General features: G+C 39.5%; 3 protein-coding genes across 3 annotated transcripts; all 3 read right to left on the bottom strand.

Moving 5' to 3' along the window:
* Window positions 1-20: 20 nt before the first annotated feature.
* LOC311502055 (olfactory receptor 1M1-like) lies at window positions 21-1,085 on the bottom strand (the record flags this gene model as incomplete). The annotated part of the gene is made up of 1 exon (XM_084564168.1): window positions 21-1,085. Exon 1 carries the CDS (start codon window positions 981-983, stop codon window positions 21-23), a length of 963 nt encoding a protein of 320 aa, XP_084420294.1. The 5' UTR covers window positions 984-1,085.
* A 5,529-nt stretch (window positions 1,086-6,614) lies between these two features.
* LOC311502841 (olfactory receptor 1M1-like) lies at window positions 6,615-7,577 on the bottom strand (the record flags this gene model as incomplete). Its single annotated transcript, XM_084565246.1, has 1 exon — window positions 6,615-7,577. One exon carries the CDS (start codon window positions 7,575-7,577, stop codon window positions 6,615-6,617), a length of 963 nt encoding a protein of 320 aa, XP_084421372.1.
* Window positions 7,578-11,528: 3,951 nt separating this feature from the next.
* LOC311502333 (olfactory receptor 51E2-like) lies at window positions 11,529-12,598 on the bottom strand. Its single transcript, XM_084564515.1, has one exon. The coding sequence runs from the start codon at window positions 12,494-12,496 to the stop codon at window positions 11,534-11,536; it is 963 nt and encodes a 320-aa protein (XP_084420641.1). The 5' UTR covers window positions 12,497-12,598; the 3' UTR covers window positions 11,529-11,533.
* Window positions 12,599-14,517: the final 1,919 nt, after the last annotated feature.

Here is a 14,517-nt window from a genome sequence, read left to right as displayed (position 1 = left end):
TTCAATGGAAAATAAAGTTGTCAAGGGCTTGTTTTCATCCTATGTACCAGTGCCACAACTCTTGTTTTAATTTCTTTGGTTTTTAAAGAATACAAAATAGGATTGATGCAGGGCGGGATGCAAGAAGCCAGCGACAGGCTCAGGACACGCACGTCTGGGTCCATGGCTCCAATATAAAGCCCATATAAGAAGATAGCGAATAAAGGGATGTAAAATATAGCAACAAGAACAATGTGCTCAACGCAAGTTCCAAGAACTTTCACCCTGTTAGTCACTGATTTCATCCTGAACACGGTCACCAGGATGGTGCTGTAAGACAGAAGGATGAAAGTAAAGGGGAGTAACAGGTTCACCAAGCCAGGAGTTGAAGCTACAGCCCACTGCGCAGAGTTGTCATTACAGGCGAGTCTAAACACAGGTGCATAGTCACAGAAATAACTCATCACTCTCACAGAATTACAAAAAGACAGCTTCGTTATCATCACTACGCTATATGCCATTAATCCTGCACTGTAAACCCACATGATGCCAACAATACTAGACATGATTGTCAGCGTGTTGAATAGGTTCTGACGCATAGGGAAACATATCACGATCAAGCGGTCATAGGCAAGTATAGCGAGTGAATAAGACTCCATGACTGCAACAGTGTAGTAGGCATACATCTGAACCAGGCACAAGTTGAAAGAGATGAAGTTGTCGTTAAAGAGGAATGTCTTAATCATGCTGGGAATGATGCTTGTGTTTAAGAGGATGTCAACTACTGCCAGGTTTGCAATAGCCAGATATTTCGGAGTATGCAAGCTCTGGTTACAGACGATTATGTACATCAGTAAAACATTGAACACGAGTGTAACCACATAGACAAACACCAGGAAGATCATGTAGACGCTGACGTTTTGAAAAGTCACAAATCCGATAATATAGAAACCCGGAGGGTGAATGAGGACAGAGTCGTTTAAAACTGTCTTGACAGTAGACATATTTGATCTCCAAAGTCTGTTTGGTGGAAGGAAACCTCTATGGTGTGTAAAATCTCTTCAGTCTGAAAAAGAGGAAAACAATACATCCACTTGGTTACCACGCTACACTTTACAATCACTTACTTCAAACACCCACGGACACATTTAAAGCATTTAAGTCACTGAAAACATATTCAGAGTGATTAAATCAAACATACCGAAGAACAGAGCACATGTTTGCCTCCCTGATGAGAACAGTTGTTCGCTGACCTTAACAGCAGCCATGGACTGTCTGCACATCGAACCTGTGCACAGTAGAACATATACCTTCTTCCTCAATCTCCAGAGATAAAAATGCAGTCTTCTAATTAAGAATAACATCGATATGATTAATACAGTAATGAGCAGTACGTCATTACTGCTATGGAGAGTAGTGTGCTGTCTTCCAACTTATTTTTCACACAGAACAAACATCTAATTATTGTTCCTTGAGTCCAACCTCGTAACTCTTTGTACATGTAGCAAAGTTTCAGCAGTTTGAAAACTTAACATCTGCCAACCACTTAGAGTGTGAGGTAAGGCAGTGTTTTATGACACCTGTCGTTGAGTTCAGAATGATAACAGCATGGTAGTCCCTGCAGAAAATGTCAGGCCTCGTCTTCAACCACGCTGTGTAGAAGGTAAAGAAAGCTTTATACGCCGATCAGCCACAACATTATGACCTAATATTAATAATATTAATAATCCTAATATTGTGCAGGTCTCCCTTGTGCCTCCAAAACAGTTGTGACTGATCAAAGAATGGACATGGGCCTTCTGAGGGTGTCCTGTGGTGTCTGGTAACAGAATGTTGTTAGTGGGGCCTTTGGGTCCTATGGGTTGAGGGGAGGGGCCTCTGTGGATCATCCCACTTGATCAGTTTGGGATCTAGTGAATTTGGAGGCCAGGTCAACACCTTGTGCTGTTTTACATATCTTTTGAGTTGTTCCTAAACCGTTTTTGTGTGTGTGTCTGTGTCAGGCTGCATCCTGCTGGGGATGGCTGCTGCCATCAAGGAGTGTCATTGCTATGGGGTGGGGGTGCCTGGTCTGGTCTAGGTGGAGGTTACATGTCTAAGTAACATCCACATGAACGCCAAGTCCAAAGTTTCCCTGTCAGTGGTCATACTGTTACGCGTGATCGTTCTTTTTTTTTTGTTTTTTTTTTTAGTTATTCCTAAACCATTTTTTGAAAGTCTGGACTTTTCTCTGGCACACTCGCCAGTCCTGGTGCTCGGCCATACACTCCTGCACGGTGTAGTGTCGTTCAGCACAGCCTGTGCGGTTTATCATCTGTTCAACGGGGTCATCCTCGTCGTCTTTCCGGCTCCGGTCGTGGAGTAAAGGGGAGGTCATCTTGTTTCAGTACACGGCACTGAATCAGCCTGTTACAAAGTCAGGTCAATTTTCAATTTGGGTACTCTTAAAACTGCTATATAGTTAATTAATACATTGAAGATTACATATCTAAAATAAAAAAGTGCTTATATACGTAATAAAAGTGAACATGAAAATTTATAAACATTGCACTTTGAATGAGAGAATTTTTCACAGTGAAAACTTTAACCTCTGACAGTTTAATTTTAAGTCCACTTTGAATACAACTTATAGACCAGTTCATATATATTTTAATTATTGTATCTCTGTTTTAATTACTAGTGCAACTGCGTTAATGTTCATCAGTGTCAGTCTACCGTGGTCTTTTAGCTGAACTAACCTTACAACAAACTATGGTAGTTTTGTTTTTAGACAGGACTTCACACTCCTCAACGTTACCTAATTGTAGTGGCCATTTGTCCATAAAAATAACAAAATAAACTTTAAATCAAACATAATCAAAGGGCCACTGATGCACCATGGGAATGTGGTTTAACGCAGGCAAAAAGAAGGTGAATGTCCATACCAGATCTTGCGTTTGGTGTTGATTTATTTCAAAAATAATAAAACAAAAAAAAGAACAAAGAAAATCGTGGCTGCTTCCTCCTTGCGCTGGTAAAAAACCATAGGCCCACCCAGGTGCATGCTGGTCCTCAAGGTGCCAGTTCCTTAAATAAACTCAGGTGCCCACAGTTACCCAAATACCAAAATTTTAAACTATGCAAATATCCTAAACAAATAACTAACAAAGAGTATCATCAAAAATCGAATCTAAACAAAACAAACACTTCAGTTAATCAAATAAATTTACTCTTAATTAGCAAATTAAATTTACAACTAAGACTACAGCTCCTACACTAATGTTAGTCCCGTTTGCTAGCTTGGTCCAGATTGAGGCAAACTGACACAGTGTTTGACTTTACTCTGTATTTTTTGTTTGTTCTGTTTGACTTGTTAATTATCTCCGTCGAGGCACTGAAATTCAATTTTCACAACGTACATAACTTTTTGTAACCGACCGCAGAGACAACAGGCGGCGGACACATTTGAGCAAAGGACGAGCGTGTTACCGTAAAACTGTTCCGTTGATGCAGACGTTAGTTCTGGTAATTGAAGAGTTAAATGGCAGGCTACCCATCAGAGAATGTAATAATAATATTAATAATCAATTAACACGTATTAAGAATCATGTCGTAGCCTATTTAATTAAGGTATCAAGTGTAAAATATATTGATAAATATTTAATACACACTCCCCTCTCAAGCCTCTAGAGAGGCTTGTTTGATTTCTAGAGAAATTTCTAGAGAAATGACAAATATAGGCTATAAAATCTCAGATAACACCAATGGCCTACATATTGTATCTGTTTCACTTAGAATTAGACTTCTGGTGAATAAACTTTAAAGAAATCTGTGTTTGTATATAGCTAGCCTCTGTTGTTTATTACACAGATACACTATCACTAACAGATCGAACTTAGCCATTAAAATAAGAGTGAACTTTTGGACTGGTAATGACAAGATCATGCATGCAGGAAATTTTCCAAAGGAAAAGGGCTAAGTATATGTGTAATGCAGTTGTGGCTTCATTTTTATTTAGATTTTTAATTGAAAGAGCATTTGATTCGAAAATATAATTGGACTCATATCATGCTGGAGTTTCATACTGGAGGCCAAGTTCATATACATGTGCGCCACAATTTACTCTTATTTTTTTATTGCATCAGTGCTCATTTTTATCTCTTTGCTTTTGAATAAACAACAAGATTAATGGAGATATAACATGTTGTAGTTAGTGACACAAGGGGCTTACACAAGACCAATACATCAAAGTAAAGGAAGCTAAAAGGAGCATGAAAGTAAGTGACGAGGCTACTTTAAACACTGGTGCGTAGTCACTGTAATAGCTTAAGAGAATTTGAAAAAGTCAGCGAAGATATCATACAAAACCATAGTTTGCCAAAACAAAATGATTCCAATGAGCCCAATTTGTGCTGCTACCACAACAGTATTTCAGTCAACAAACCTTTTACTGTACAGACTTCAGACTAATTAATCTCAGTTGCACCTGTTAGGGATGAAAACAATTGTAATGTGGGGTAAACAGGTGTGGCGTGTACATTCAGTGTTATCCTTTCATTCAGATTACACAGTGTCTCCAGACTACCACTTTTAAATGAGGAGCAATGAGACAAATCAGTGTTTGCTTTTTCTCCTCCACAGTGGGGGAAGAGTATAATATCAACAGACGTGTTTCCATCATTTACAAGAACAGTACATCCTCGTCGTCTTTCCGGCTGCGGTCGTGGAGTGAAGGGGATGTCATCTTGTTTCAGTACACGCCGCTGAATCAGCCTGTTACAAAGTCAGGCCAATTATCAATTTTGGTACTTTTAAAACTGCTATATAGTTAATAGATACATTGAAGATTAAATATCTAAAATAAAAAAGTGCTTACAAAGTAGCCTAAAAAGAAAACTTTAACCTCTGACAGTTTAATTTTAAGTCCACTTTGAATACAACTTATAGACCAGTTCATATATACTTTCATTATTGTATCTCTGTTTTAATTACTAGTACAACTGCGTTAATTCTCATCAGTGTCAGTTTGCCGTGGTCTTTTAGCTGAACTAACCTCACAACATACTATAGGTAGTTTTGTTTTCAGACAGGACTTCACACTCCTTAACGTTACCTAATGTTAGTCTCGTTTGCTAGCTTGGTCCAGATTGAGGCAAACTGACACAGCGTTTCACTTCACTCTGTATTTTTTGTTTGTTGTGTTTGACTTGTGAATTATCTCCGTCGAGGCACTGAAATTCAATTTTCACAACGTACATAACTTTTCGTAACCGACCGCACAGACAACAGGCGGCGGACACATTTGAGCAAAGGACGAGCGTGTTACCGTAAAACTGTTCCGTCGATGCAGACGTTAATTGAAGAGTTAAATGGCATTCTGCCCATCAAAGAATGTAATAATAATATTAATAATCAATTAACACGTATTAAGAATCATGTCGTAACCTATAAATTTAGTAAAGTATAGAGTGTACAATATACTGATGAATATAACACACTCCCCTGTCAAGCCTCGAGAGAGGCTTGTTTGATTTCTAGAGAAATTTCTAGAGAAATGACAAATATAGGCTATAAAATCTCAGATAAGACCAATGACGTACATATCTGTTTCACTCAGAATTAGACTTCTGGTGAATACACTTTAAAGAAATTGGTGCTTATATAGCTAGCTTCTGTTGTTTATTACACAGGTACACTATCACTAACAGATCGAACTTAGCCATTAAAATAAGTGTGAACTTTTGGACTGGTAATGAATAGTTCATGCAGGGGGCAAATATGGTTGTGGCTTCATTTTTATTTAGATTTTTATTTGAAAGAGCATTTGATTCGAAAATATAATTGGACTCATATCATGCTGGAGTTTCATACTGGAGGCCAAGTTCATATACATGTGCGCCACAATTTACTCTTATTTTTTTATTGCATCAGTCCTCATTTTTATCTCTTTGCTTTTGAATAAACAACAAGATTAATGGAGATATAACATGTTGTAGTTAGTGACACAAGGGGCTTACACAAGACCAATACATCAAAGTAAAGGAAGCTAAAAGGAGCATGAAAGTAAGTGACGAGGCTACTTTAAACACTGGTGCGTAGTCACTGTAATAGCTTAAGAGAATTTGAAAAAGTCAGCGAAGATATCATACAAAACCATAGTTTGCCAAAACAAAATGATTCCAATGAGCCCAATTTGTGCTGCTACCACAACAGTATTTCAGTCAACAAACCCTTTACTGTACAGACTTCAGACTAATTAATCTCAGTTGCACCTGTTAGGGATGAAAACAATTGTAATGTGGGGTAAACAGGTGTGGCGTGTACATTCAGTGTTATCCTTTCATTCAGATTACACAGTGTCTCCAGACTACCACTTTTAAATGAGGAGCAATGAGACAAATCAGTGTTTGCTTTTTCTCCTCCACAGTGGGGGAAGAGTATAATATCAACAGACGTGTTTCCATCATTTACAAGAACAGTACATTTTAATTGTTGTGGTGGCTTACCTTAACTGTAACCTTTATCTGCTTATGACTTGTCCTCATAAGAAAGGGGAGCCAACAATGTGACTGTTTTAAGAGATTACTGTCTCAATTACACACAAATACACAATCTTAACTGTTTCCTGAGATACTTTTCAATGGAAAATAAAGTTGTCAAGGGCTTGTTTTCATCCTACGTACCAGTGCCACAACTCTTGTTTTAATTTCTTTGGTTTTTAGAGAATACAAAATAGGATTGATGCAGGGCGGGATGCAAGAGGCCAGCGACAGGCTCAGGACACGCACGTCTGGGTCCATGGCTCCAATATAAAGCCCATATAAGAAGATAGTGAATAAAGGGATGTAAAATATAGCAACAAGAACAATGTGCTCAACGCAAGTTCCAAGAACTTTCACCCTGTTGCTCACTGATTTCATCCTGAACACGGTCACCAGGATGGTGCTGTAAGACAGAAGGATGAAAGTAAAGGGGAGTAACAGGTTCACCAAACTAGAAGTTGAAGCTACAGCCCGCTGCGCAGAGTTGTCATTACAGGCGAGTCTAAACACAGGTGCATAGTCACAGAAATAACTCATCACTCTCACAGAATTACAAAAAGACAGCTTCGTTATCATCACTACGCTATATGCCATTCTTCCTGCATTGTAAACCCACATGATGGCAACAATACTAGACATGATTGTCAGCGTGTTGAATAGGTTCTGACGCATAGGGAAACATATCACGATCAAGCGGTCATAGGCAAGTATAGCGAGTGAATATGACTCCATGGATCCAACAGTGTAGTAGGCATACATCTGAACCAGGCACAAGTTGAAAGAGATGAAGTTGTCGTTAAAGAGGAATGTCTTAATCATGCTGGGAATGATGCTTGTGTTTAAGAGGATGTCAACTACTGCCAGGTTTGCAATAGCCAGATATTTCGGAGTATGCAAGCTCTGGTTACAGACAATTATGTACATCAGTAAAACATTGAACACGAGTGTAACCACATAGACAAACACCAGGAAGATCATGTAGACGCTGACGTTTGGAAAAGTCTCAAATCCAATAATATAGAAACCGGGAGGGTGAATGAGGACAGAGTCGTTTAAAACTGTCTTGAGAGTAGACATATTTGATCTCCAAAGTCTGTTTGGTGGAAGAAAACCTCTATGGTGTGTAAAATCTATTTAGTCTGAAAAAGAGGAAAACATTACATCCACTTGGTTACCATGCTACACTTTACAGTCACTTACTTCAAACAGGCACGGACACATTTAAAGCATTTAAGTCACTGAAAACATATTCAGAGTGATTAAATCAAACATACCGAAGAACAGAGCACATGTTTGCCTCCCTGATGAGAACAGTTGTGCAGCCATGGACTGTCTGCACATCGAACCTGTGCACAGTAGAACATATACCTTCTTCCTCAATCTCCAGAGATAAAATTGCTGTCCTCTAATTAAGATTAACATCTCTATGATTAATACAGTAATGAGCAGTACGTCATTACTGCCATGGAGAGTAGTGTGCTGTCTTCCAACTTATTTTTCACACAGAACAAACATCTAATTATTGTTCCTTGGTTAGCACTGATGCCTCACAGCGAGAAGGTCACCGGTTCGAATCCATTTCTGTGTGGAGTTTGCATGTTCTCCCTGTGTCTGCGTGGGTTTCTGTCCGGGCACTCCGGCTTCCTCCCACCGTCCAAAGACATGCTAATTAGGTTAATTGGCGATTCTAAATTGGCCGTAGGTGTGTGTGTGAGTGTGAATGGTTGTCTGTCTCTCTGTGTTAGCCCTGCGATAGACTGGCGACCTGTCCAGGGTGTACCCCAGCCTCTCGCCCGATGACAGCTGTGATAGGCTCCAGCAGACCCCGCGACCCTTAACAGGAATAAGCGGTTACAGAAGATGAATGAATGAATGAATGAAAACTTAACATCTGCCAACTCCTTAGAGTGTGAGGTAAGGCAGTGTCTTAAGACACCTGTCGTTGAGTTCAGAATGATAACAGGGGGATTTTTGACCAGTCAGAAGACTTTCACTTGTCTCATGGAAAGGAGACTTTCTAGGCTTTACTGACCTGCTCTGACTAGAAAGAAGGCAGCATGGTAGTCCCTGTAGAAAATGTCAGGCCCCATCTTCAACTATCCTGTGCAGAAGGTAAAGAAAGCTTTATACGCCCATCAGCCACAACATTATGACCTAATATTAATAATATTAATAATCCTAATATTGTGTCGGTCTCCCTTGTGCCTCCAAAATTGAACTGTAAACTCTGTATCATGATGCTTTTCATGTGACCAAATCACAGACCTGCTAAATAAGGAACCTGTTTACACAATAATAACTAAATAAATCTTGGTCTGGACTGCATACACCCATCAGACATAACATTATGACCACCTTCCTAATATTGTGTAGGTCTCCCTTGTGCCTCCAAAACAGTTGTGACTCATCAGAGAATGGACATGGGCCTTCTGAGGGTGTCCTGTGATGTCTGGAAACTAAATGTTGTTAGTGGGGCCTTTGGGTCCTATGGGTTGAGGAGAGGGATGTCTGTGGATCATACCACAGATACTTGATCAGTTTGGGATCTAGTGAATTTGGAGGCCAGGTCAACACCTTGTGCTGTTTTTCATATCTTTTGAGTTGTTCCTAAACCGTTTTTGTGTGTGTGCCTGTGTCAGGCTGCATCCTGCTGGGGATGGCTGCTGCCATCAAGGAGTGTCATTGCTATGGGGTGGGGGTGCCTGGTCTGGTCTTGGTGGGTGGTACATGTCTAAGCAACATCCACATGAACGCCAAGTCCAAAGTTTCCCTGTCAGTGGTCATAATGTTATGCCTGATCGTTTTTAGTTTTTTTTAGTTGTTCCTAAACCATTTTTTGAAAGTCTGGACTTTTCTCTGGCACACTCGCCAGTTCTGGTGCTCGGCCATACACTCCTGCACGGCGTAGTGTAGCTCAGCACAGCCTGTGCGGTTTATCATCTGATCAACGGGGTCATCCTCGTCGTCTTTCCGGCTGCGGTCGTGGAGTGAAGGGGATGTCATCTTGTTTCAGTACACGCCGCTGAATCAGCCTGTTACAAAGTCAGGCCAATTATCAATTTTGGTACTTTTAAAACTGCTATATAGTTAATAGATACATTGAAGATTAAATATCTAAAATAAAAAAGTGCTTACAAAGTAGCCTAAAAAGAAAACTTTAACCTCTGACAGTTTAATTTTAAGTCCACTTTGAATACAACTTATAGACCAGTTCATATATACTTTCATTATTGTATCTCTGTTTTAATTACTAGTACAACTGCGTTAATTCTCATCAGTGTCAGTTTGCCGTGGTCTTTTAGCTGAACTAACCTTACAACATAATAGTGCTTTTGTTTTCAGACAGGACTTCACACTCCTTAACGTTACCTAATGTTAGTCTCGTTTGCTAGCTTGGTCCAGATTGAGGCAAACTGACACAGCGTTTGACTTCACTCTGTATTTTTTGTTTGTTGTGTTTGACTTGTGAATTATCTCCGTCGAGGCACTGAAATTCAATTTTCACAACGTACATAACTTTTCGTAACCGACCGCACAGACAACAGGCGGCGGACACATTTGAGCAAAGGACGAGCGTGTCACCGTAAAACTGTTCCGTTGATGCAGACGTTAGTTCTGGTAATTGAAGAGTTAAATGGCAGGCTACCCATCAGAGAATGTAATAATAATATTAATAATCAATAAACACGTATTAAGAATCATGTCGTAGCCTATTTAATTAAGGTATCAAGTGTAAAATATATTGATAAATATTTAATACACACTCCCCTGTCAAGCCTCTAGAGAGGCTTGTTTGATTTCTAGAGAAATTTCTAGAGAAATGACAAATATAGGCTATAAAATCTCAGATAACACCAATGGCCTACATATTGTATCTGTTTCACTTAGAATTAGACTTCTGGTGAATAAACTTTAAAGAAATCTGTGTTTGTATATAGCTAGCCTCTGTTGTTTATTACACAGATACACTATCACTAACAGATCGAACTTAGCCATTAAAATAAGAGTGAACTTTTGGACAGGTCATGAATAGTTCATGCATGCAGGAAATTTTCCAAAGGAAAAGGGCTAAGTATATGTGTAATGCAGTTGTGGCTTCATTTTTATTTAGATTTTTAATTGAAAGAGCATTTGATTCAAAAATATAATTGGACTCATATCATGCAGGAGGTTCATAATGAAGGCCAAGTTCATATACATGTGTGCCACATGATCACATGTTTTGTCACTTTGTGGGGAATAATCTTGATTAAAAGTCACAAACTATCACATAACAAGTGTAAAGCACATCTAAATCATGCCAGGACACAAGTAATAAAAACCCTAACTTCCTACCATGTTAGACAAAATAAAAAGGACTGTTTAAAATACACAATTTACTCTGTTATTTTTATTGCATCAGTACTCATTCTTGTCTCTTTGCCTTTGAATAAACAACACAAGATGAATGCAGGCTTACACAAGACTAATACATCAAAGTAAAGGAAGCAAAAAGAACAATTTGAAAAAGTTAGCTGAGATATTATACAAACCATAGTTTGCCAAAACAAAATGATTCCAGTGAGCCCAATTTGTGCTGCTACTACGACAATAATTCAGTCAACAAACCTTTTACTGTACAGACTTCAGACTAATTAATCTCAGTTGCACCTGTTAGGGATGAAAAAATTGTAATGTGGGGTAAACAGGTGTGGCGTGTACATTCAGTGTTATCCTTTCATTCAGATTACACAGTGTCTCCAGACTACCACTTTTAAATGAGGAGCAATGAGACAAATCAGTGTTTGCTTTTTCTCCTCCACAGTGGGGAAAGAGTATGATATAAACAGACGCGTTTCCATCATTTACAAGAACAGTACATTTTAATTGTTGTGGTGGCTTACCTTAACTGTAACCTTTATCTGCTTATGACTTGTCCTCATAAGAAAGGGGAGCCAACAATGTGACTGTTTTAAGAGATTTCTGTCTCAATTACACACAAATACACAATCTTAACTGTTTCCTGAGACACTTTTCAATGGAAAATAAAGTTGTCAAGGGCTTGTTTTCATCCTACGTACCAGTGCCACAACTCTTGTTTTAATCTCTTTGGTTTTTAGAGAATACAAAATAGGATTGATGCAGGGCGGGATGCAAGAGGCCAGCGACAGGCTCAGGACACGTATGTCTGGGTCCATGGCTCCAATATAAAGCCCATATAAGAAGATAGTGAATAAAGGGATGTAAAATATAGCAACAAGAACAATGTGCTCAACGCAAGTTCCAAGAACTTTCACCCTGTTAGTCACTGATTTCATCCTGAACACGGTCACCAGGATGGTGCTGTAAGACAGAAGGATGAAAGTAAAGGGGAGTAACAGGTTCACCAAACTAGAAGTTGAAGCTACAGCCCGCTGCGCAGAGTTGTCATTACAGGCGAGTCTAAACACAGGTGCATAGTCACAGAAATAACTCATCACTCTGACAGAATTACAAAAAGACAGCTTCGTTATCATCACGACACTATATGCCATTCTTCCTGCATTGTAAACCCACATGATGGCAACAATACTAGACATGATTGTCAGCGTGTTGAATAGGTTCTGACGCATAGGGAAACATATCACAATCAAGCGGTCATAGGCAAGTATAGCGAGTGAATAAGACTCCATGGCTGCAAGAGTGTAGTAGGCATACATCTGAACCAGGCACAAGTTGAAAGAGATGAAGTTGTCGTTAAAGAGGAATGTCTTAATCATGCTGGGAATGATGCTTGTGTTTAAGAGGATGTCAACTACTGCCAGGTTTGCAATAGCCAGATATTTCGGAGTATGCAAGCTCTGGTTACAGACAATTATGTACATCAGTAAAACATTGAACACGAGTGTAACCACATAGACAAACGCCAGGAAGATCATGTAGACGCTGACGTTTTGAAAAGTCACAAATCCAATAATATAGAAACCAGGAGGGTGAATGAGGACAGAGTCGTTTAAAACTGTCTTGACAGTAGACATATTTGATCTCCAAAGTCTGTTTGGTGGAAGAAAACCTCTATGGTGTGTAAAATCTCTTTAGTCTGAAAAAGAGGAAAACAATACATCCACTTGGTTACCACGCTACACTTTACAATCACTTACTTCAAACAGCCACAGACACATTTAAAGCATTTAAAAAAACATATTCAGAGTGATTAAATCAAACATACCGAAGAACAGAGCACACGTTTGCCTCCCTGATGAGAACAGTTGTTCGCTGACGGTAACAGTCTGCACATCAAACCTGTGCACAGTAGAACATATACCTTCTTCCTCAATCTCCAGAGATAAAAATACAGACTTCTAATTAAGATTAACATCTATATGATTAATGCAGTAATGAGCAGTAGCCTGTTTTTCCCCCCCATGGAGAGTAGTGTGCTGTCTTCCAACTTATTTTTCACACAGAACAAACATCTAATTATTGTTCCTTGAGTCCAACCTCATAACTCTTTGTACATGTAGTAAAGTTTCAGCAGTTTGAAAACTTAACATCTGCCAACCCCTTAGAGTGTGAGGTAAGGAAGTTTCTTAAGACACCTGTCGTTGATTTCAGAAGACTTTCACTTCTCTCATGGAAAGGAGACTTGTCCAGGCTTTACTGACGTGCTCTGACTGGAAAGAAGGCCGCATGGTAGTCCCTGTAGAAAATCTCAGACCCCGTCTTCAACTATGCTGTGCAGAAGGTAAAGAAAGCTTTATACGCCAATCTGCCACGACATTATGACCTAATATTAATAATCCTAATACTGAGAAGGTCCCGGGTTCAAATCCATGGGCTGACTGGGCCTTTCTGTGTGGAGTTTGCATGTTCTCCCTGTGCCTGCGTGGCTGCTACATTTCTAAGTAACATCCACATGAATGACAGGTCCAAAAGTTTCCCAACAGAACACTGAATTGTCTCAAAATGGAAAATGTTCTTCACTTCACCTGGTCATAATGTTATAAATGATTGGTATATATACACCAGCTATTGGGTCCTGAAGTAGATTCTTAAAACTGCAGTATTTACATCCATGCTTCTAGTGTTTTTATTTCTGTAAGCTCACATGTACCTGAATCAGATGGTGCATTTACTGATTGATGGCTCCATTACTAGCAACCTAATTCTAATGAATTACCTTTAATTGTGCAGGACCTCATTTATGTCTACTGCCAACACAGCAGGTAAACACAGTCAAAGTTTAGCACCTACTATTTGTCACACTTTGCCCACTAACTATATAAAAAGGTGACTTCAGAAATGGCTTTGGTGTGTGTCACAGGTCGATCTCCAGTGGCTGTTCAGAAAGGAGGTAGCTATCGGAGAACTAGTAAGTGTACTTGAGCTTTTCAACCAACACTAATGACTCATTAATATCACTGTGCATCCTTCCCTTTACTCTCAGGTTTTAATTGCGAGAGCGCAAAACCTCCTAACGGACGCAGATGAGATTAATTAGGCTTAAGCATGAACAGTGAAAGCTTTGTTTGTTACGAGGCAAGGTCATTAACCAGCATCCTCTGGTAATGACATCACAAATAGGAGTCATTAGCGGCGCTCCCAGGAGTCAAAGATGCAGGAGAGGATCATTTTGTCTGGGGTCACAGAGTTTCGGCAACAAAAATCCTCCTCCTCGGGGGGGGAAGCTATTCGTTGTTATTGTCACTTCATGTTTCTAAAAGTTTTTTGAAGGGACTCAGGAAACTGTGAGAACAGCCTTGTCTAATTGTGCGTACAATCACTGAGCTCTCATTGTTTCCCATTACTAATCAGTGTATAGTCACAGTCAATTAGTTTTGCGTTTTTATTAGTCGTGGTTGAATACGCGAGACCAAGGACAGTGATGGAACAGGTGTATTAGTATGCGAGCCTGCCAGTCTGATGTAAAATCACGTCCATCTGCTGAAGCTTCGTCGTGCTGTCTATTGTGATTCAAGATTTAATTAAGCCTCTACAGAATGAAATGATGCGTTGCTGTTTGGCCCAGGAAAAAATATAACATTCAGGAGCAGTGCTC

This window comes from Chelon labrosus (assembly GCF_963514085.1).
Source record: "Chelon labrosus genome assembly, chromosome: 17".
Taxonomy (NCBI): domain Eukaryota; kingdom Metazoa; phylum Chordata; class Actinopteri; order Mugiliformes; family Mugilidae; genus Chelon; species Chelon labrosus.
This window is presented reverse-complemented; position numbering and strand designations above follow the sequence as displayed.

Excerpts from the sequence above, each read along its gene's own strand:
- LOC311502333 (XM_084564515.1), bottom strand. The coding sequence starts at position 12,496 with ATGTCTACTGTCAAGACAGTTTTAAACGACTCTGTCCTCATTCACCCT.